Source organism: Trametes versicolor (assembly GCF_000271585.1).
Source record: "Trametes versicolor FP-101664 SS1 unplaced genomic scaffold TRAVEscaffold_7, whole genome shotgun sequence".
Lineage (NCBI taxonomy): Eukaryota > Fungi > Basidiomycota > Agaricomycetes > Polyporales > Polyporaceae > Trametes > Trametes versicolor.
The window spans coordinates 2,613,791-2,634,598 of NW_007360327.1; the positions used below are offsets into that span (position 1 = coordinate 2,613,791).

The 20,808-nt window shown below is 56.7% G+C and overlaps 8 protein-coding genes across 8 annotated transcripts; 1 reads left to right on the top strand and 7 right to left on the bottom strand.

The window, feature by feature from the left end:
- Window positions 1-102: 102 nt before the first annotated feature.
- TRAVEDRAFT_59444 (ankyrin) lies at window positions 103-1,514 on the top strand (the record flags this gene model as incomplete). The annotated part of the gene is made up of 5 exons (XM_008041761.1): window positions 103-204; window positions 263-342; window positions 395-977; window positions 1,036-1,097; window positions 1,173-1,514. Exons 1-5 carry the CDS (start codon window positions 129-131, stop codon window positions 1,512-1,514), a joined length of 1,143 nt encoding a protein of 380 aa, XP_008039952.1. The 5' UTR covers window positions 103-128.
- A 662-nt stretch (window positions 1,515-2,176) lies between these two features.
- Window positions 2,177-3,033, bottom strand: TRAVEDRAFT_49014 (uncharacterized protein; the record flags this gene model as incomplete). Its single annotated transcript, XM_008041226.1, has 4 exons — window positions 2,177-2,244; window positions 2,297-2,579; window positions 2,642-2,660; window positions 2,717-3,033. 4 exons carry the CDS (start codon window positions 3,031-3,033, stop codon window positions 2,177-2,179), a joined length of 687 nt encoding a protein of 228 aa, XP_008039417.1.
- Window positions 3,034-5,541: 2,508 nt separating this feature from the next.
- TRAVEDRAFT_126643 (uncharacterized protein) lies at window positions 5,542-6,257 on the bottom strand (the record flags this gene model as incomplete). Its single annotated transcript, XM_008041762.1, has 2 exons — window positions 5,542-5,859; window positions 5,997-6,257. 2 exons carry the CDS (start codon window positions 6,255-6,257, stop codon window positions 5,542-5,544), a joined length of 579 nt encoding a protein of 192 aa, XP_008039953.1.
- A 2,474-nt stretch (window positions 6,258-8,731) lies between these two features.
- TRAVEDRAFT_126235 (uncharacterized protein) lies at window positions 8,732-9,538 on the bottom strand (the record flags this gene model as incomplete). Its single annotated transcript, XM_008041763.1, has 3 exons — window positions 8,732-8,799; window positions 8,864-9,149; window positions 9,275-9,538. The coding sequence occupies 3 exons, from the start codon at window positions 9,536-9,538 to the stop codon at window positions 8,732-8,734; spliced, it is 618 nt and encodes a 205-aa protein (XP_008039954.1).
- A 1,915-nt stretch (window positions 9,539-11,453) lies between these two features.
- On the bottom strand, window positions 11,454-12,463 carry TRAVEDRAFT_59445 (succinate dehydrogenase cytochrome b560 subunit). Its single transcript, XM_008041764.1, has 5 exons — window positions 12,345-12,463; window positions 12,248-12,287; window positions 12,026-12,186; window positions 11,790-11,972; window positions 11,454-11,732 (listed from the first exon to the last, which is right to left on the bottom strand). Exons 1-5 carry the CDS (start codon window positions 12,409-12,411, stop codon window positions 11,647-11,649), a joined length of 537 nt encoding a protein of 178 aa, XP_008039955.1. The 5' UTR covers window positions 12,412-12,463; the 3' UTR covers window positions 11,454-11,646.
- A 403-nt stretch (window positions 12,464-12,866) lies between these two features.
- On the bottom strand, window positions 12,867-14,872 carry TRAVEDRAFT_49018 (uncharacterized protein; the record flags this gene model as incomplete). The annotated part of the gene is made up of 3 exons (XM_008041227.1): window positions 12,867-13,463; window positions 13,515-13,816; window positions 13,879-14,872. The coding sequence occupies 3 exons, from the start codon at window positions 14,870-14,872 to the stop codon at window positions 12,867-12,869; spliced, it is 1,893 nt and encodes a 630-aa protein (XP_008039418.1).
- Window positions 14,873-16,513: 1,641 nt separating this feature from the next.
- Window positions 16,514-17,744, bottom strand: TRAVEDRAFT_150670 (uncharacterized protein; the record flags this gene model as incomplete). Its single annotated transcript, XM_008041765.1, has 2 exons — window positions 17,536-17,744; window positions 16,514-17,489 (listed from the first exon to the last, which is right to left on the bottom strand). Coding segments are annotated over exons 1-2 (1,110 nt in total), but the record flags the coding sequence as incomplete, so codon positions are not given.
- A 347-nt stretch (window positions 17,745-18,091) lies between these two features.
- Window positions 18,092-19,147, bottom strand: TRAVEDRAFT_29861 (uncharacterized protein). The gene is made up of 3 exons (XM_008040996.1): window positions 18,855-19,147; window positions 18,461-18,793; window positions 18,092-18,406 (listed from the first exon to the last, which is right to left on the bottom strand). The coding sequence occupies exons 1-3, from the start codon at window positions 19,029-19,031 to the stop codon at window positions 18,311-18,313; spliced, it is 606 nt and encodes a 201-aa protein (XP_008039187.1). The 5' UTR covers window positions 19,032-19,147; the 3' UTR covers window positions 18,092-18,310.
- Between the last annotated feature and the right edge of the window lie 1,661 nt (window positions 19,148-20,808).

Sequence of the window (20,808 nt, forward strand, 5' to 3'; positions counted from 1 at the left end):
ACGGAAGGCGTTGAGTTCGAGCTGACTTGCCTGCCAGCCGATCGCCGAGGTCGTCCGAGTCGCGTCCCATTGGCAGAATGTCGAGCTTCAAAACACCGGGAGGCGGTGGGTTTGTGGTCACCAGCGAGATGCAGAAACTCCTCGACCAGCCCAGAGTACTATCTGCAAACGAAGAACAGAGGCTGCGGGTGCTCTACCAGCAAAGTACGTCCACGGCGGTCTTTGCGGTATGGCCAGCATGTTGATAGCGGTCTCGTCACAGACTCGCTTCATTTCTCTCCGATGCTCCTGAACCCGTTCGCTCGGTCTTGCTATCTAGGCGACTTCGATGGCGTGAAAAAGGTACATTTTGTGCTACACATGCACGCATCCATCTTAGTGCTGAAAACTGTAGGCCGTCGAGTCGGGGACTGCGCCTGACTTGCTTGGGCAGGAAACGGGATACAAGCACGGCTATGCCGCGCTGGCTCTCTTTGGCGCGCAACGTGTCGTCATGTCTAGCCGCGCTCGCGTAGATCATATCGGCACGCTCAAGTACCTCCTCGCGCAGGGAGCGCCTCCCGACATCCCGGACGTCCTCGGCTACACCCCGCTACACCACGCTTGCATGGCATTCCCGTGTGCAGACATCGCACGTATCCTCCTCGAACACGGCGCGAGCCCCGATGCCCCAGACGTCTTTGGCAGCGTCGCGCTCATGGGCGCGTTCCAAAACGAGTCCATCGACGCAATTGAGGTGTTGCTGGAGTTCGGCGCGCGCCTCGACATCGCGGACAAGAGCGGGATTACACCAGATGCCTTCTTCATCAAGTGTGGCCCAAAGGTGACTGCGGTCGTGCAGAAGTGGAAACGCAAGCGGGCTGGCGCGGCGAACCCGCTGGACGAAAAGAAATGCGCGACATGCGCGAAGTCGGGTGTTCCGCTCAAGTTCTGCGCCAGCTGCCACGCGACGTGGTATTGTTCTAGACAGTGTCAAAGTACGTATTCTACCATTCTTGTGCCTCGCGCGTGGTCACGTAGCTCACCCGCATCTAGGAAATGACTGGAAGAAGCACAAGCACATCTGCGTGCCATTCAGCACAGAGAGCACTGTTACCGTCACCCCCCACTAAGCCGACAACATGGGCCCGCTCTTTTCTCTTTCCGACACCTCGCGTGCCCTGCTTGGGCAGCCATTCGAGCAACGCCCTGCGCGCAACTCGCGCTCCGTTCAGGTTCCCCACATCCCGCATGGCCAGACGAAGAAGATGATCATCAAGGTGCAGGTTCCTATGGACGCCCATACCCTCGAGCCGTCTAACCAGAACATCGGAAACCTCCTGGTGTACGACAAAAAGCGCAGCTTAGTCTGCAGGATCCGGAAGTGCGACAACCCGGAGGCGTACATGCGGCTGTCGGACGTCGTCCGCACGCAGGGCGTCATGGGCGCGAAAGCGTATTTCTCTGCTGAGATGACCTCGCCGGACGTGCTCGTCGTGAAGGTGTCTGAGGTATTGGCCGAGCAAGCCTTCTGAACCCGATGCGGTTCTTGGTAGATCAATGTACCTGATCGTCTGTATGTCTACGAGAGTCGTCAAGTGTTACGCCGCCCTTGCTGTTACTTGACCATCTGAGTGTGCCGCTGATCGAATTCTTGCTCCTTAAGATTGGTACGATGGGAAGTGATACACAATGTACGATGCATGACTCATGATGTGTGCTACTTGCCAACCCGAGGTGGTATTGTTCAAAACTACATCAAAGTACGTCGTCTGCCACTTGTCGTGCCTCGCACGTACGCAGCCGAGCTCGCCTTCAGGGAAGGACCGGCTTGAAGAAGCGTAAGCATATATTCCAGCCGTTCAGCGCCTAAGAAGAGAAGTCGCGGACGAGGCAGCAAGGTATGAACGTAGGAAGCGAGCGATAGGAAGAGTGGATACAGACTTCAGAACTTGTACCTGGGTACTTATAGGAAAGAGCTAATCGGAGGGAAAATTGTTGGGTGAGGGAGGAGCTTGAGGGAGAAGCATGGAGGATATAACGAGCACAGGATGCAATCGATAATACCGAGAATAGTGGAGATATTGAGAGCGTAAGAGGAAAAGCATAACGATGCAGGAGATGGGTATACAAGAGGTCGCCGAGCGACCCTGATAGGGCGAGTGTAGGCCATGGATTGTGTTCAGTGCTGACCACATCAGAAATCGTGGTTCTGGGACCAGGCGACCGCGATGAAGAGCAACGAGAACATAGCCAAATGGAATTCTACGCGTCATCAGGTTCCGTCACATGCGCGAGGCTGCGAAACGAGACTTACGGCCAATCTGAGATGCGGTGGCCCAGTCGCTAGTTTGCACGCCCCAGACCACCATGGTCAGGTATGCGAGGATGGCGCAGAGTCCTGCAACACCCAGGAGGCGACGGGTCTTCCAGCGCTCGACGAATTCGACCCCAAGATCGATGCGTTGAGTGAGCGCAGCCATCACTTGCCGCTCTCCATGTAGGTAGGCCGGGTTCTGAAGGAGGTAGCACATGCGCATGTTCTTATGAGAGGAGATCCAGGGGGTGCCTACGCGCTGAGGGTAGATGAAAGACTCGGCCTGTGTCCAAAACAACGGCTTGATCAGAAAGATGTAGGCGGGAAGATATACAACGGACTTACCAGGACCGGTGTAAGATAACTGCGTCGAAAAGTAAGCTTTCGCGCCTCCTAGGCTAAGAGAAGTAAAAGACTCACGCAATGTCCATGAGCCCGAAGTACTTCCTCCACCCCCGCAACTGGTCGTAAGTTTTCTTCAGCGCAGTAAGGAGCTTTTCGTCGTCCCAATCCCCTTCTATCTCCAGCACTTTGAAGTCGCGCCTTCTAAAGACTTTCAGGGGAAAGGGTGGTGACGCGTCGTCGCCCGTCGTATCGCCAGAGTCGTGCGGGTTGCAAAGAGTGCCCGAGGCTGCCTTGCCGTGCCTAGTACCGAGTCCTTCCTCCATCTCGCGCAGCTCTGGCTCTCGGACGTCCTGGGCGGACTCGTAAGGCCGAGGTCTCTGGCGAAGTTCCATGTCCGGATTGAGTGTACTGTATGGATTATCCGACGTCGGGATAGTGGGATGATTCAACAAAGTGGACTGGAATTGCGGTGCGGGCGACAGTCCTATGGCAGTGGGCAAATCGCGGTAGATGCTTGGGTGACTTTGATTAGTGTGGTACGGCCCAAACCGGCTTAGTGCTCCCCGACCCGCAGGATGTGTCCGGGGCCCAACGGGGAGATGTAGTCCGGAATCGGGAGCGCCATACGTGCCGTAGCTGATATCTGATATGTTTGATACGGGGCGGCTGAGGCCCGAGCCTGGGTACTGGTTGGCGCGAGCTGTACCGCTGGGAGTGGGGGAAGAATCACGCGAAGGAGAGATAGAGTTAGGTTGCGAAGAGGTTGAGGCCACAGCGTCCAGAAGAGCCGACGCAGGGGATCTACCTCGCTACAACAATTGAGTTAGAGAAGGGAGCGAACATAGGGCAACACAGTTACCTCCACAAATGATGACGGAGGTGGCCGAGCTTGAGCACAAGAATGCTCGTACGCAGGGGGCGCGGGGAGGGTATCAATAGCTGGGAGGCATTGAACAGGGGACCCCACCGAATCGAGTATATCGTTGTTGTCGCCAGTACCCCGACGCGAGGGAGTGGTGGACGTCCTCGAACGAGAGCTTGAGCGGGTCTTAGAGGCACGCGCCCGACGTGCCCTGTGACCGCGCTTGCGTGATACGCCAGGGCCCTCTGAGCCGCTCAGAACGGGCGAAGACGGGCGCGAGAGAGAACTTGCGTGCGAGATCGGATCGCTGTTACGTCTGACAGGGTCGAAGGAATGTTGGAAGGCAGTCGTACGGGCAGAGTCGCGGATAATGGCCGAAGGGAGACTCCGAATAAGAGAACCCTCTAGATCGGTATATCATTGAACCTGATTAGTCAATTCCGAAGAGGGCACGGGAGGTGTACCCACCAATGTATGAAGCCCCAAGTAGAGTAGGAGGACAGGCTTCTAATGGCACGGTTTCACTCGAGGGCGCCGCCAGGCCATCCGATTCGATGATAGGCGTAAGAGCGCAAGTGTCATGCCCCGGAATCGATGCTGACACCATCGACGATGGGCGGGCAGAGGATTCTTTCCCATCCAACGCATCGCGGCCCGCCTGGTCTAGTGGGCACAGGGACTCGACTACAGCGGGTACGTGCTCTATGGGATGATAGGTTGTTAGCCGGAACGGCTCAGCAGCAGTGGCATGATAAAGCGACGCAAGCAGGCAAGAGAATGAAAGATAACGCACCATCTAATGCATCTTGCTCGAGAGCTGAACCGACTGCGGTTCCTTCAAGCCGGACTTGGGAAGGAGCGCGGCGAAAGGATGGCGCGATGTCGTATGCCCGGGAGCGAGAAGAGGCAAGGGCCCTAGCCTCACTCTTGAACGACTCGGCTAGTTTCTGGTAACGAGCCTCCTCCCTATCGGCATCAACCAAGGGGAGCATGATGTGCGAGAGATGGCAGTCTGAACACTGAGCAGCGTGAAGGGGCGCCGCACACAGCGGCGATGGAGACCTACGTTCGAGGATCGCGCGCTATAAGGTCATCGTTTGTGGGCGCAAACGCTCAAAGGTGCCGGCGTGACATGCCTTGAGGACATGAGGCGATGAGAGTCTAGAAAACAGCGTTGATGAGTAAGTGCACAGGGAACTGATGGGACTACATGTACCTCCCCGCAATCCATATGTTGGCGCATACCAGTGTCGCTCCATTTCGTCCATCCACCATCCTCCGCTCTTGGTGCTTCATAATTTACACGGGGATTGACACGCTGCTCGGGGAACTGGTTATGCTAGCACGCTCGGCGCAGACCAGATGTCGGGAGGTGCTCATGTCGCGGGCGGTAAAGGAAGACAGAACTCCAGGTGAGCGAGCGCCCTGTGGGGTCACGCGTGCGGGATTGTGAGAGGGGTTTTCCAAACTTGAGCTTAGCGTGCACCCAGGACTTGACTGGAGGCGGTGGGATACTCATCATGGAAGCATTCGAAGAAGCCTATACTCAAGTCTCACCGCCTTTGCGAGTATTCCATTCGCACTGACAGTGCATCGGGGCGAAGGGTATTGGGCTGTAGTCGACTTTGACGCACGCTCCTCGCCTAGGCCTGCATATTGTCGTCAGCAGGCTGTTATGAGGGTCAGATGGGGAAGGTTCTTACAAGTTGGTACGGAAGGCGGTCGAGTCAGCCAAATAACTATAGGTGGGTGCGTAGATAGAAGAGCCGATTGAATTGAGAAAAATGTTGGCTAAAGGAGGGAGATCGAACGAGCCAGTCCTGACACAAACCGGTAACGGATAACAGTGGGGATGGGCGCGCAGGAGGAGCATCATAACGACAGACGGACGACGAACCAACAACTCCACCACAGCGAGTGCGAAGTATGGAATGTGTCTGCCGACCACATTAGAACTCGTGGTTCTGGGACCAGGCGACCGCGATGAAGAGCAACGAGAACATAGCCAAATGGAACTCTACGCGTCATCAGAGTTCTGTCACATGCGCGAGGCTGCGAAACGAGACTTACGGCCAATCTGAGAACCAGTGGCCCAGTCGCCACTCTTCACGCCCCAGCCGATCATGGTCGCGTACGAGAGGAAGGCGCAAAAGCCCGCAACTCCTAGAAGGCGGCGGGTCTTCCAACGCTCCACAAACTCGACCCCAAGTTCGACGTGTTGGGTGAGTGCAGCCATCAGTTGGCGCTCTCCACGTTGGTGGGCGGGGTTCCGGAGGAGGTAGCACATGCGCATGTTCTTGTGAGAGGAGATCCAGCGGGTGCCTACGCGCTGGGGATAGATAAACGATTCCAGCGCCTGTGTCCAAAATAACGACCCGGTCAGAAAACGTCTCTCAGGCAGGAATGTATACAGCAGACGCACTAGGACAGGCGTGAGGTAGCTGTGTCGCCAAGTAAGCGATCTGGTGCCCGGAGCTAGAACAAGAAATAGACGCACGCGACGCTCATGAGCCCGAAGTACTTCCTCCACCCCCGCAACTGATCGTAAGTTTTCTTCAGCGCAGTAAGGAGCCTCTCATCATCCCACTCCTTTTCTATCTCCAGCACTTTGAAGTCACGCCTCCTGAAGACTTTCAGAGGGAACCTCTGCGCAGCGCCGCCGCCCGATGTGGCACCGTGGGAGTCGTGCGGGTGCGGGTCGCAGAGGGTGTCTGAGGTCCCCTTGTCGTGTCCAGAATCGACTCCTTCCTCCATCGCGCGTAGGTCCCGGTCGTGCAAGGCAGACCCACGGGACAGAGGTATCTGGCGAAGCTCAACTTCCGGGTCGAGTGTGCCGTCGTTCGAGGTATCCGACATCAGGACGACAGCGGGATTCAACAGAGTGTACGGGAAATGTGTTCCGGGCGACAGCCCTACAGCAGTGACCAGATCTCGGTAGATGCTGGAGTGACTTTGGTTAGGGTGGTAGGGCCCAAATCGGCCCTGTGTGGGAGGCGTCGTTAGATGCGTTCCCGGGGTATTGGGGTGAGGCTCGGTGGAGAGGTGTAGTCCGCGGACGGGATCGCCATATTGGCCGTGACCAATAGTGGACGCATTTGCTACAGGTCGGCTGAGGCCCACGCTTGGGAGTAGGTTGGACCGAGCTGCGCCGTCGGGGGTCAAAGAGGAACTGCGCGAAGGGGGGAGAGAACTAGCATGCAAGGTGGTTACGCCGTGTGCGCCCAAAAAAGCCGGAACAGGGGATCTACCACGCTGAAACAACTAAGTCAGAGAAAGGGACTGACATAGAGCAGCATGCGCATTGACCTGTGCAAATGATGACGGGGGCGGCCCAGATAGAACCAGGGGGCGCTCATGCGCAGGGTGGGTACCGGTATCTGGGAAGCATTGGGAAGAGACTTCCGCGGAGTCGGGTTTGCTGTTGCTGTCCCCAGTACTCTGGCGCGAGGGAGTGCTTGACATGCCCGAACGAGAACTTGAGCGGGTCAAAGCGGCACGGGATCGACGTGCCGGGGGGCCTCGCTTGACCGAGAAACTAGGACCCTCTGAGCCACTCAGAATGGGCGAAGACGGGCGAGAGATAGAGCCTGCGGAGACTGGGGTGCTGTTATGTCTAACAGTGTCCAATGCTTGTGGCTGAGGGCGATCCCAACTTGAGTCTGGGTGAGAAGCCGTATAGGCAGGGTGATGGAGAACACCCGAGGGTGTAGCGCGAACAAGTGGCACCTCTGGATAGGTTCGTTTCCATATGAACATTTAGTACCCAAGAGCGAGCAGGATGAACACGTACCATTCTGTGAAGCCGTAAGTATATCAATAGGATCTGTCTCCGCTGGGACAGTTTCACTCAGAGGCGTCGCCAGACCGTCCGATTCGATGATAGGAGTAAGACCGCCGGTGTCCTGCGTCGGGGTAGTTGCCTCCCCCTTTGACGTTGGGCGTGCACAGAGCTCCATCCCGACCAGTGCTTCGTAGACTGCATCGTCCGACGGAGACTGGGACTCGACTACAGCGAGTACCTCCTCCCCAGGGGGACGAGCTGTCAGCCGGAACGATTTAGCAGCAGCACCACGATGAAGCAACGGAAGCAGGCAAGCGAGGGAGAAGTGCGCACCATTCGATAGCTTCAAGCAGGGCGCCATACTCCTGGCAGTTCCTTCAAGCAAGAGAGGCTGGAGTAGGGGTATTGTAACGTCGTACCCTCGGGCGCGAGAAGGGGTAGGTGTCCTGTCCTCGGTGGACGCCTCGGCCAGCTTCTGGTGACGAGCTTCCCCCTTGTCGGCGTCGGCTAGGTCGATCATGTTCTGCGAGCAATGGGCGTATGACGGGCGTGGCGAGGGGTTGCAGGCGATGGCGATGTAAGGTAACTGTCGAGGATCGTGTCTTTTAAGGCAATCGTCTGTAAGCACAATCATTCGAAGCTGCAGGCATGGCATACCTCATGGACTTGACAGAGAAGCGATGAGAGGCGATGCAAGTCTGAAAAGGTTTGTTAATGAGTAAATGCACATGGGCCTCAGCGAACTGGCCAGTGGTATTGCACGTACCTGTCGAAATCTACCCACGCGGACTGTGGATTGGCAGGAGGTATCACTCGTCCATCTATGCTGTTGATTGTGCATTCTGCTTCGCAGGACGGTTTGTACGCCTAGCACCGGTTCGCGAGGTGCTTATGTTGTAGGCGGTGAAGGAAGACACAACCCAAGGTTGAGCGAGCGCCGTGGTGGTCACGCGTGAGGTATTTTGGGAAATGGTTCTTCTGAACCTGAGCAAGACGCGCACCCAGGACAGTTGCCACTGCCAGGACTCGACTCGAGGCGGTGGTATACTCGTCATGGAAGCGTTCGAAGACTGAGGTCTCACGGCTTTTACGAGCATCCATTCGCATCGACAGTGCTTTGGAGGGAAGGGTATCGCATTGTGGTTGGCTTCGCCACACGTCGACTGCCTACACAGGTACGCTTGCGTCAGGACACTGCTATGAGGGTCGGATGGGAAGGGTCCTCACACACTGGCGACAAGGTGGTGGGGGTGATGAAGCCTACAGTCGACCCCCAGGATAGGGTCGGCGGGCGATACCCAGTCGCAATACACCCCCATTGAGACGACTTCGTGCTTAGGAATAAGATCCGAGAAACGCGCGTATATTGTACACCTTTCCGCATTATACTTCGTCCGAGATTGGACGTCATTCTTCCCGTGCTGCACATGCTCATGTCCCGAAGGGATCAAAACTCACAGTACTCCAACAGGCCTACTAGCACCAGGATCTGCGCAAACGTCTGCGAAAAGAACGCTGTAACGATCCAATATCAGCACTCATCCCGGACCCTCACACCCTGAAGGAGGACCCGACTCACACGCAATAGTGAACCCGTTCGGCCAGTCGCCCGTGAACCACCCGTACGCGAGCGCGATAGAGAGCGAGACGAGCGCGAGCCCCAGCACGACCGCGGACACGACCCACAGGTTCCAGCGCTCGACGAACTCGACGCCGTGCTCGGGCGACTCCGTCAGCGCGCGCATGAACGCGTGCTCGCCGCGGACGTGCTCCGGGTGCGCGAGCAGGTACCGCAGGCGCTTGTTGCGGTGCGGCGTCGTGCGCCCGGGGCCGACACGTTGCGGGTATATGAACGCGTCGTTCACCTGTGCGGCGCGTCAGCATGTAAATAGCGTGAGGGACGGAGAGGGGTGACTTACACTGACACGGGTAGCATGGCTGTGGTTCGTGGGAGTCGTCAGTCGATGAAAGCGTAGCGCTGGTAGGACACGCACCTCAGCTCCTTCGGCGACAGGCAGCTGCGATGCCACCCGCACAGCGCCTTGTACGCCTCCTTCAGGGCCTTAAGCAGCTGCTCATCGTCCCATCCACAATGCACTTCAATAACTTGACACTCCAGGCCACGGAACGCCTTGAGGTGGAACACGGCCCAAGCCGGCTTCCACTCAGGGGCGTTCCCGGTGACATGGCCGCCAGGCAAGGTCTGCTCGATATCGCGTTGGAAGCCCCGCGGGTCAGACGGGGGCGTCACCATCGCATCGAGTATCCCGCCAATGGCCGAGCCAGGCAGCGAGGGAGCCGCAGGCGCATAAGGAGCAAAATGGTACGCCTCCGTAGCACGCGTGGACGGGGGGCCGGCAAAGGGGTTGCGATATGGAGTGCCCATTCCCAACCCCGCCGCAGTGGCCATGTCTCGGTAGAGCTCAGGGTAGCTCCAGTTGGCGTGGTATGCGTACGGCGGCATACCAGGGTAAGGCATTTGCGGCATGTACGGAGCCGGTGCCGGTTGCATAGGATGGGCCATGCGTGCAAAAGGAGCAGGGAGGGAAAGCGGGGACTGAACCTGTGGAATCCACGGGGGCGTAGGATGCATCGTGGGGTGCACCCACGGAGCCTGTGCCGAAACCGGGGTGAAGCCTGCGGCAGGGGAGGGAGCAGGCGACGCAGCAGGATTATGCATGTGGCTCTGCGGTTGTGCTCGATTGCTCTCTGCCGGTAGCCTGTCCCCGGACGAAAACCGGACGCTGGAATGAGTGCCCCGGCGGGATGGGTCACGCCTTGCACGGCTCGGGCTGCGAGCGGCCCTGCGAGGTTCAAGACGCATGGGGACCTGCTCAGGAGAGTGCGTGACAGTTGGTCGATGTTCTTCAGCTCCCACGCGTGGTTGGCTAGGAGGCCCATCAGCCAAGATAGGACGGGAAGGACCCTCATCGTCTTGAGAGTTGCGAGGGCTATGCTGACGAAGACGCTTGACTGCACGAACGGGCGAGGGACAAGGTGATGACGGTTTGGAGTCCCAAACAGCTGGGCAGACGCGCGCCCAGGCGGTTGCGCGAATCACTATGGGCCCAGATTGCGCAGGATATGGTATGAAACTCGTATTGCGGTCTGGACCGTCATGAGAAGGCTATCTCACCATTGGATACCAAATATTAGACTGACCTTCAAGGAGTGTCTCGCTATCCGTCGAGTTCGGTGCCTCCGCCCCATCGGAAACCAAACCTTCCAGGGATGAACTCGACGTGGTTCTCTGTGCAGAGCTAAATGGCGCCGTGTTGCGATACGCAGCGCCAGTCATGATTACATCCGGATTCGGAGGCAAATTCGGAGTCGAATAGGGTGTTGTGGGAAGTCTGTCGGGAGGGAGCCTTATTCGAGGTCGCAAGAGCGTCTGCCCATGGTCGCTGGACGCGTAGGGTTCGGCATTCCAATGACTGTACTCTGGAGGGGACGTCAATGGACATCGCATGGAGCTCTGATAGAAGCTAACTCACCGTCGCGAAGACGCCCGTCGGACGAAGCAGTAGTAGCTTGAATCTCCGTGAACTCTGGTGGTGATCCGAGAGGCGGAGACGGAGAGCGTGCTGCGATAGGATACTCAAGCACGGATGCAACAGACCTGCGCCATCCCGCAACCATATCAGCCTCGGAGGCCGACATCATAGCGGATTGGCGGGGCGGGGGTTGCATGTGCGCAAGCGGAGTGGTGGGCGACTGTGAACCGACCTACGACGAGAGCTCACTCAAATAAACCCTTGGATTGTGGGTTCTAGTGCGAAGGCTGAAAACATGCGTGCCTTTGCGCAGCCTTGGCAAAAACGGACGCCGGCGCTGGCAGGCATATGCGTGTATCAGCTTCGAGCGTCTTCGGATAGGCAAATAGGCCCTAGAGCCCGGCGGGCATGTCCTCAAGGCCACGTAAGTTGTACCCCTCATGGTCAACGTACTTGCCAAAGCACAGCACCTGTACTAGAACGTGTCTATCGCTGGATCGGAGACGCAAACATCGCTCTCCTGTGGGAGTTGAGTGCCGTTATCACCGCCCAGAAGTCAACGAACTCACCGATAATCCACAGCCTCATCCTTACCATCGAGGTCGCGTGAACTAGGATGAGCGCACGGCAAGATAGGTCCAAGGAACCCTGTATTCGTATGCGTCTAAAATCGGGGCCTTCTGATTGGCTGACGGCGATAATGACGTCCGAGTTCGACCGTTTGTCTCCGGCTTCCGCACCGTTTCGGAGCCTGTCCATACTCACTGTGTTCCATGGCGAGAGGGAAAAGCACGCATGGGGGTACGATGCACGCCGAAGACGCACTCGGGGTCCATGGAATGACAGTCAATCATTGACGCGCAGCTATTCACATGAGCACAAGACCGACGGTGGAGACCGCGGTCGCGGCGAGGACGGCGTAACCAGAGCCGTATGCACCCTTGAGGGTAAGGACTGATGAGCCAATCAGCACACGCCAGACCGGGAGATTGCACGGTGAAAAACCCATACATTTGCCCATATCCCAGCCCAAGTGACGCAGTCCGTTCAGCGAGTGGAAGGCGAAGGGCGCGGCGAGGATGACCTTGCCCGCGTACTTGACGGCGTCGGGGAGGCTCGAGATGATCTCGATGACGTGGGTCGAGTCGAACGTGGTGGGCGCGACGAGATAGGCAAGTGCATACCCGTACAGCACTGATTGCTATTCAGCCACAGCGGAGACACGGGGAGAAGCGGATAGTACTTACAGACGCTGAGACCAGCACCAGTCACACGGTTGGCAATGGAGGCGATCCAGGTGAGCTGCGGCTGGTAGATGGTGAAGTGCGGGCTTGAGGGACGGCGCAGCCGCTGCTCGTTGAGGATGTGCTCCTGCACCTTGGGGGTGAGGGACTCGGTTTGGATCGACCTTCAGATATGCATCGGCGTTGAGCCTGAGGATCATCATACACAACCCATCTGGCACTCACCGCTTGGCAAAGGTGTTGCGAAGAGCAGCGTTTCTGGCGACTGTACACAAGTTGAACTCCTATATCTCGCACGCGTTTTAAGTGTGTATATGCGCACCGTGCCTAGGCCTGAGCGCGGCCTGTCTGAGGGCGGGTCCAAGTCCAAGGGCGCGAGTCGAAAGCATGGCGGGCGTGTGCGAGGAGGTGGAGGGAAAGAGCGGGGTCGTCGGTGATGGTGGTCTGCTCGTCGCCTCCGCGTCCGGCAAGAGTCGGGCCCCCTCGGCCGTAACGCGGGGGTAACGGCGTCACACGGCATGTGTTTTCGTGACTGCCCGTGAACCTTGTTGCGCGCCTATTCTGCGTCCGACTCTGCAGCCGCCACAAAGCCGCCAGCAACCTGGCCTCGTACCGCCAAAATATCGTGTATCGGTGTTGCGTTCTATGAAGACGACGGTGTTGATTGGAGGTAAGTGTTGTGCACTCATTTATTTACGGAACGATTTCTTATAGCAGGGAGTCGACATTATTACAGTCAACTTGTATACTGGCAGGCCAACTTCAAACATGCAGTATCGTCCAGAATCATTCGAATGATATATCAAAACCTATCCCTATTACTCCGTAGATCCGGATGGGCTCTTCATGCATCCTTTCTGTGCCGCTTGGGCTCTGTTCCTTCACTTTCCGAGTCCGAGTCTTCGACAATCCACTCGCCAAACTCCCACTCGTTCTCCTGTCCTTCTTCCTCCGCCTCGAACTTGCGCTTAGATGTGACCTTGTCTTCCAGCTCTACGCGATCAGGGACTGCGGTTGACGTCGGCGACAGCGATGAATCTGAAAGAGGACCCTGGTTGGGGTCGTCGGGCCAGTCATCCCGAGCGATCGCCGCATTGAACACCGCCAGAACCGAGTCGTGCGTCAGAGGCTCCCGTAAGGTAATTCCTCTCAAGGCCAAGCTGGTGAACTCGCTCATCAAGGCCGTCAAGGGCGGGTTGTCGATTACGTCCTCGAGCCTGTAGCTGTCAAGCCAGGTCATCTTCGACTGGGCAGCCTCGCAGAAGTCGTCGGATACGAAGAGGCGGTGTTCGCGGCATACAAACAGCGGACCGTGGTACTCCGGGAGATGGTACATGACCATCCATACCAAGACCCAGTAGAATGACTCGAGGTCGTGCTGCGCTGTCCGCACTCGATTCTCGCCGTAGTGCAGACCGGCGGCGTGGAAATGGAACGTTCCCTGGTATCGAGGTCAGTTCAACTCACAAAGCAACGACCGCGCGGTACTTACAGCATGAAAGATTGTTTTCAGCTCCTCCACTTCGTCGTCATCCAGGGGGAAAGGCATGTCCGCAAAAGTGGCCCTCGTTGCCCCGCCCGCCGACTCATCAGAACCTTGGACATCCTCCCCGGAGTTGTCTGCAAGCAGCTTCGTCGGGACAACTTTCGAAAGCCAGCTTATATCGAAGTCGTGCAGGAAACCGATGAAGGTATGTCGACCCGAGTGCGTAAGTTCCTTGTTCACGAGCATGATGTTATCTCGACTGATGTCGCAGTGCAGGATGCCCGCCCGCTCCAATGCGATCCGATGACCTGTGCAATTATGTCAGCGTGCAGGTGGCAGGCCCCTAGACAACCTCGAGAGAAAAACACACCCATGATCGCGTCCCGAATCGCCGTCACCAGCTCCTTGCTGGACTCGAACTCGCTGAGAGGCCGCCCAACGGTGTCGACCACAAGCCGCATGTGGCTGCGGTCCAACTGGCCCAACGCCGAGACCACATCGCACGTGAAGGTCTTGTGCATAGGATAGGGTAGCGCAGGCGGTTCCAGTGGCTCGAGGCCGTCCGACTTCGTCCCATAGCCAAAGCCGAAGGCACTCGGCACTCCACAGACGGCCGTGCACAGTAGCAGATCATCCCTGCCCTGGAGCAAGTGATCGCATTCCGCCTTCCACTTCTCGCTCTCTCGCTCCCCAACGTCCTCTCCGCACACAAGCCCGGGCAGCCCGTATCGCTCCTCGGGCGGAATTGCGGCCAGGCGTGCGTAGCACTGCTTCTCCCACGGGTCGTCTATCCGCCGCCACGCCTCCTTCACGATATGCACCTCCGGCGGACCGTCCTGCACCGCGCCCATCCCGCGAGTATCTTCGATTGCGCGCCACACCGTTGTCGCGCGCGAGAATACGCTCGAGGTCATCGCCACAATCTGGAAGAGGACGAATCCGCGCGGTTTCTCGCCCTCGGTGCAGACCTCGACTCGGCGGCCCTCGCGGAGGTCGACACCAGCTAGGACATCCGCACCCAGCTGCCCCTCGACCCAAGTCCGATCCTCGTCCGTCAGCAGCCGCATCGTAGAGTCGGACCCCACAACGCGCCCCGGCCCGCCCTCCCAGGGGTGAACGAACCTCCAGAAGAACTCGCGGAGGATCTCCATGTCCACGACGGAGCGCAGGTCGAGCGGCGCGGTCACGACCGCGCCCGCGTGGTCGAAGCGCGCGATGCGGGCGGTGTCGTTGTAGAAGCAGACCACGAACGCGGCGAGGAGGCCGTTCGCGAACATGAGGTTGCGTGCGTTTGCGCCCGTGTGGACGATGCCATCGTACTGGTCCGGGTATCGCATGAGGAACGGGTCGCATGATGAGGCCATGTTTGTTTCTACGATCATTGACATGTCACGCCAGCTTGTAGGGCCGCTTTCGTGGGTGAATCTTCGCCCTGGGAAGGGAACGCATAGGGAGAATTCATCATCTGGGCGATGCTCTGCGAACGTCGCGAACGGGAAGGGCAACCGCGCGCGGTTACGGCGGGGCGGCGCCAAGAACGCTAACGCTCGGTCGGCAGGGAGGTCGGCGGTCAGTGTTCGGAGCGCATGCTCCTATTTGTTTTTATCGTAAGTACTCAAGCTCAAGATTCACAGCAAGTGCGAGTGCAGGTTTGACGTATTATAATCTCCGTCGATGCGTCTGGGTCCGAGGTGCTTTGAGGCAGAGTCCACCTCGCGGACGCGCTTGGCCGAGGACATGCAGTCCGCGACGGTACGAACGTCTCGAGGAACAACCGATGGCCTCCCTCAAAAACAGTAACCCTTGCTCTAAGGCTAGACATCCAATCCGGAGCCTCTATACAATCGTTTAGACAACCTTTAACAAACAGAGTTGTAGATTCACCCAGTGGCGCACCTGGGAGACTGGCATCGTATTGCCTATACTCGTAGTTGGTGAGGATAGACATGGTATATAGCAGACGAAGATATTTAGAGCTTGCGGGATGGTGTTGCGAGAGAGGATAAGGTGTATGTAATGGAGAAAGGAGCAGGGAAACGTTGTACTCAAGATTCGACGCGCGGGCCACAGTGGCTCTAAGCGGACAAAGAAGTGGAGGCGCCTGAGCCACTCGTCCTTTGGTAAACATAAGTATACCTCCTCCTGTCTTACTGCTACTACTCACTATATATTTTCTACTGTTATTATGGAAATTTTAGCAGAAGCCGAAGAGTCGAATGCGCAATATGTACTGCCTCTTTCAAGGAAGATGAAGTTCACGGTCAAGCGTAATTATGCATGCTTGAAGCTTGGGTCTGAGGTCCACTTCGAATACGCCGGTGCCGGTACCAGACGTGGTCATCGATACGCAATAGAGATTGTGAATGGTATGTCGGAGTAATAGCTCAAGAACGTAGCAAGTAAAACATACCGAGCGATACGAGTACAAGCAAAGGGAAGCATATATTACAAATCTGGCCATGCACCAAGCTTCAAGCTTCAAAGGCCACCCAGTTGTGGCGCGGCCAGGAGCACCCCACGCGCGTACTGTGATATGCACGAAACCCGTTAATATGATATACCACACACGGAGCGATGCAGACACGCTCACCTTGAGATGGTAGCCTCGCCCTAGACTACGGTGATCCTCTACGGCTCTTCCATACGGCGCCGGAACGACGTGATATTCCATCCAGTAAAATGACGGCGGCTGGGAAGGGTGCAGCAGGAAGATTGTGCGCAAGGAAGGCCCCATAGTGTTTGCGATTGTCTGGGCAGCGCGATCGCGCACCCGGTCCAGCCGCACCACCTCCCGGTTTTCACGGAACGGCCCAAAATGGGGAATTGGTATGAATGGCTGAGGAGCCGAAGCCGGCCGAAAACCAGGGTACATTCGGAGTGTCTCTAGACGACGGAGCGGCGTGAGTGCGCGCGCAATTTTCGCCTTCGCGAGCGGTAAGCAAACTGGTCTATAAAGCGACATATTGCATGCTTACTACGGGAATTTTAGCATGATCTTTCGGGGAACGGTAGATGTTTGCGGTCAGCGAAGTAAGGCGCGGAAACGTGTGGGGTAGGAAGTCCAGGAGCTTGAATTCCTCGTTATCCTCGTGGAACTCAATCGCGAGCTCGGTGAGATTAGGTGTTTGGCATCGGCTCAACAGCCGCAGTGTTTGACTCGCCGTCAGCAATGGTCCCTGCAGCCATCGCTCGCTGATGACACCTCCCCGCCCCCACATAAAATCGTAGTAGTAGATCGGTGAGCATAGTAAGAGCCGCTTGAGGGTAGACGGAAGATGGCTATAGAGCTGATCATCGGAGTGCGGGTGCATGATGGTGAGGTCCTCGAGGTCGGGCCACGGGCACGCCATCGAGAGACCAGAAGGCCATATGACCGGCGTGCTCTTCTCGTGTTTGATCGTGAACGTCAAAGCGAGAGAACGAAGTTGGGGCATGTTGCCTAGGATGACAATGTAGGGATCCTTCGGTTGAGGCGATGCTTCTCCGTACACAGAAAGGTGGCGCAGATGTGGCCAACGCGTATACCGGACGATCTCCTGAGGAAGGGATTCGATCGGCAGCTCGAGCTTCTGCAACGTGCGACTCAGCTTCGGCAAGAGAATGCCAAGCGCCTCGCGTTCTGCGGGGTGCGATCGCGGATCGCCACGGGAGATGTCCAACCAATAGGTAAATGAAGTCAACGATGCGACGTTCATGTCCAACTCCTGCGCGCGCGCACCCAAGGTGCAGAGGAGATATTGAGATATCCGGAGCTCTTGAAGTTGCGGGACAGCGAGTATTGCTTGAACAAATGGCCATGGGAGCCCGTGATAGATGCGTTTGCTTGTTGATATCGATATCTTGCTCAGGAGAGGCATGTGTTGCAAGGCGCGGTAGAGACAATCTGAGACGACGTAACCGCACAGGGTGGGGTGCTCTATACGCGGATAAGTTCCTCGCACGACGTCCGCATCTGGTCTGTCCTCAACAAGTAAGAGATATCTATAAAAGGTCAGTGTTATAATGTACTACAAGTGGGTCTGCATACCTGATGTAGCGCCACAACGAGTCAGGAGGAAAGGCCCTCGCAGCAATGGGGCGGCTGAATGCGACCCGGCAACGTCTGAACAGCATGTGGTTTGCCGCTCCGCGAATCGTCTGGCAAGTCACTGATAATTGCATAAGACATTTCTGCGTGTAGAGCTCTTCGAGTACATGATCAAGCACGTCCTGGTTCAAGTCGAGTATGCTATTAGAATGAAACGTGAGTATCCAGGAGACCACAATGAATTAAAACACTTACGAAAGTCGAGCTTCCATAGCAGTCGGAGAGACACAAGATAGATACAGACGTAGGAGGCGTGTAACAACCTCAGCGAGGACAAGTGATTGTACTAAGTACGCTCGTCGAGCCGCGAGCGAGCCGCGCCAGCTCGCGCGAGTTGTACCAAATATCTGCAAGCATGGCCAAATAAGTACCTATAATCGGTCCGAGTCCCGCGTTCAAGTAGTACTTTCGAACTGTTCGCGATACCTGTACGATCCGCGGACTCTGCGTAGATAATGGGAAGGAGCCGCTGTCGCTTGCCGCAGCGGATAGACAGGGAAATATTTCTAGCACAATTCGGACGGACATGGGGACTCGCCTGGGAAGCATGGGAATATGTTTCCGTCGACGTCTGCTAGTGTCACGCATGTCCACGGCTTCGACGAATGGCTGCAGGTCGTGTCTGGATGAGCGACCTGAATAGGTAGATAAAAGCAAAAGAGTCATACGTAAAGTAGTAGTACAGGCATGAATCGGAAGCAATGTCAGTGGACGATCATAGAGAGCGGCTCGAAACAGACCCTCCCGGTGTCACCAACTTCCTGTAGCGCTCTTGCTGTTCTGGCGCGACGAGAAGCACGCCCCGGGCACACTGCATCCGACAGCAAATTAGCATCCTCACAGAACAGGGCGGGAAGGGACTCACTCGGAGCTCATAAAACCGCTCGGGCGAGACGTATTGCTGAGGAGGGCGACGTTTCCCGGGAACGACGCGGTACATGATCCAGACGGAACCCAACGTGTGAGTCGGATGCATCAGAATAATGGCACGTAGTGACGGCGCCAGCATGTTCGCGAACGTTTGGGCCGCGTGATCGCGTTCCGTCTTGGGACGCGCCTCCGCCGGGGTAAGGCGCTTGAGGCCAGTGCGAACCGCTGGGTTGTATAGCGCGTGAGGAGACGGAACTGGTTGGAACCCCAGGTAGGTTCGAAGGGTTTGCAAGTGCACGAGGGGCGCCAGAGCTCGAGCAATGTGCCGCTGTGCAGGCGGTGAGGTGACAAATCAACTAGTGTCCTGTGCAAGAGGAATGCGTGCTCACCACAGGAATGTCGCTATGATTTTCGATGGCACGGTAGACGTTGACGTTTAATGAGGAGAGACGAGGGAACGCACGTGGAAGGTATTGCCAGAGGTCGAGCTCTCTATCGTCGGCGAGGAATTCAATGGCGAGCTCCGCGAGCGCCGGGGTATGGCACTGGCTCAGCAGTTCCAGCATTTGCGATGCTGTCAACAACGGGACATGCAGATGCTGACGACTACGTCCACCGCCCCACGACTGAGGCTCCCAAATGATGTCGTAGTGGTGCGGATAAGAGCATAGCGCAAGTCGCTGTAGGGTGGGAGGGAGATGGCGGTAGATCTCGTCTTCGTGGTTCGGATGGCATACAGTGAAGGATTGGAGGTGAGGCCACGGGCAGGCCACGTCATACGCTGACGGCCAGAGTACCGGAGCAGCGACTCCGAGTCGAAGTCTAAGCCCGAGTTCCAGAGAGCGCAGTTCGGGCATATTGCCCAGGGTGATGATGTAGGGTGTTTCAAGGTGAGAGGCCGCTTCGCCACGCAGGACCAGGTCGTGCAGACGAGGCCAGTGTAAGTCCCGGAGGGTATCCGATGGGGCAGGCTCGATGGACATCGAGAGGCGCTGCAGCGAATGGCTGATCTTCTGCAGAAGAAAAGCAAGAGCGTCTCTCTCGGCAGGGTTCCAACGCGGGTCGTCCCGGGAAAAGGGGATCCAGTAGGAGAACGCAATGAGCGGTGGCACGGCGATATCGGAATTCTCTAACGATAGTCCCAAAGTACTGGAAGCAGTGAACGCAAGCTCCAGCTCGCGAAGTTTTGGCGTAGCGAGGATTAACTGGAGAGTTGGCCACGGTAACATCCCGTACTCTTCGGTTCCAGGTGCCGATATTGTAAGCCCTGTCAGTAGGGGCATACAGCGTAGTGCGGAGGAGAGGAAATCGGGAGCGAGATAGTCACAGCACGATTTCCAGTGTTGAAGGAGAGAGGGCGGCAACGCCACGAGTGTGAGGTACCTAGAAGAAGTTAACATCATATATGAGAAAACACAATTGACCACTTACCTGATATGCCGCCAAAGTGATGCTGGAGGAAAGGTAGGATTACCAAGGGGTGGTCCTCTCGTTACCTTACAACGCCTGAACAAAATGGGTTTGGCTAATTCGCGGATGGCCTTGCAAGTTGTGGAGATAGGTATGAGACATTTGTGAGCCAGGGCCTCCTCCATTATACAAAGCAACACGTCCTGATTCAATTCCAGGAGGCTAACGACGACCATCCTTCAATATCCAAGACAGCGTAATGTTGGAATACCTCACTCACGGGTAAGTTGCAGAACTCGTGGGCACCACACTGTCAGAACTCGGATGATGGGATAAGTTGCGTATCCAGATAGGCAATCTTCTGAGAATGGGAGGCATATCTCAAGGTGTAGAACAGCTACAAGAGCGACACTGAGCCCTGCGCGGCCGACTCATTCAGAGTGGCCAAACACCCGCAAACAACTGCTGGCGCTTCGACGCAGAGGGCGGTTGAGCGCTGAGCGCTGAGCAGTGATTGAGCGCGCCGCCGCTCACTGAGGCTATGAGGACGCCGTCGCGTTCAACGTCGTCCAACCACTGCATGCTCACTGCTACAACTTGAATCTTGGGCGTCGATAACGTAAAATCTGTCACTGAACAGTGCACTCTCGGATTGAGCTTCTTTGGTGACTCGCTGTGATCAGTACTAGCAAGTGGCACACATGTATACTGCATCACTGCCAGTGACGGGCCTGCTCTTTAAGCACTGATACAGTCTAGGTCTCAGATATCTCTTTCATCAACGTCCGTAAGGTGCTGTAGTTCTGCCTCTCAGGTGCATATAGCTATTACTTATTCTCGTGTCCCTATCAAGCGAGACGCCGCTCACCAGCTATGGGAATCTAATGGGATAACTTAGCTATGTACTCGGTCCATCGAGATCTCGCAAACGAA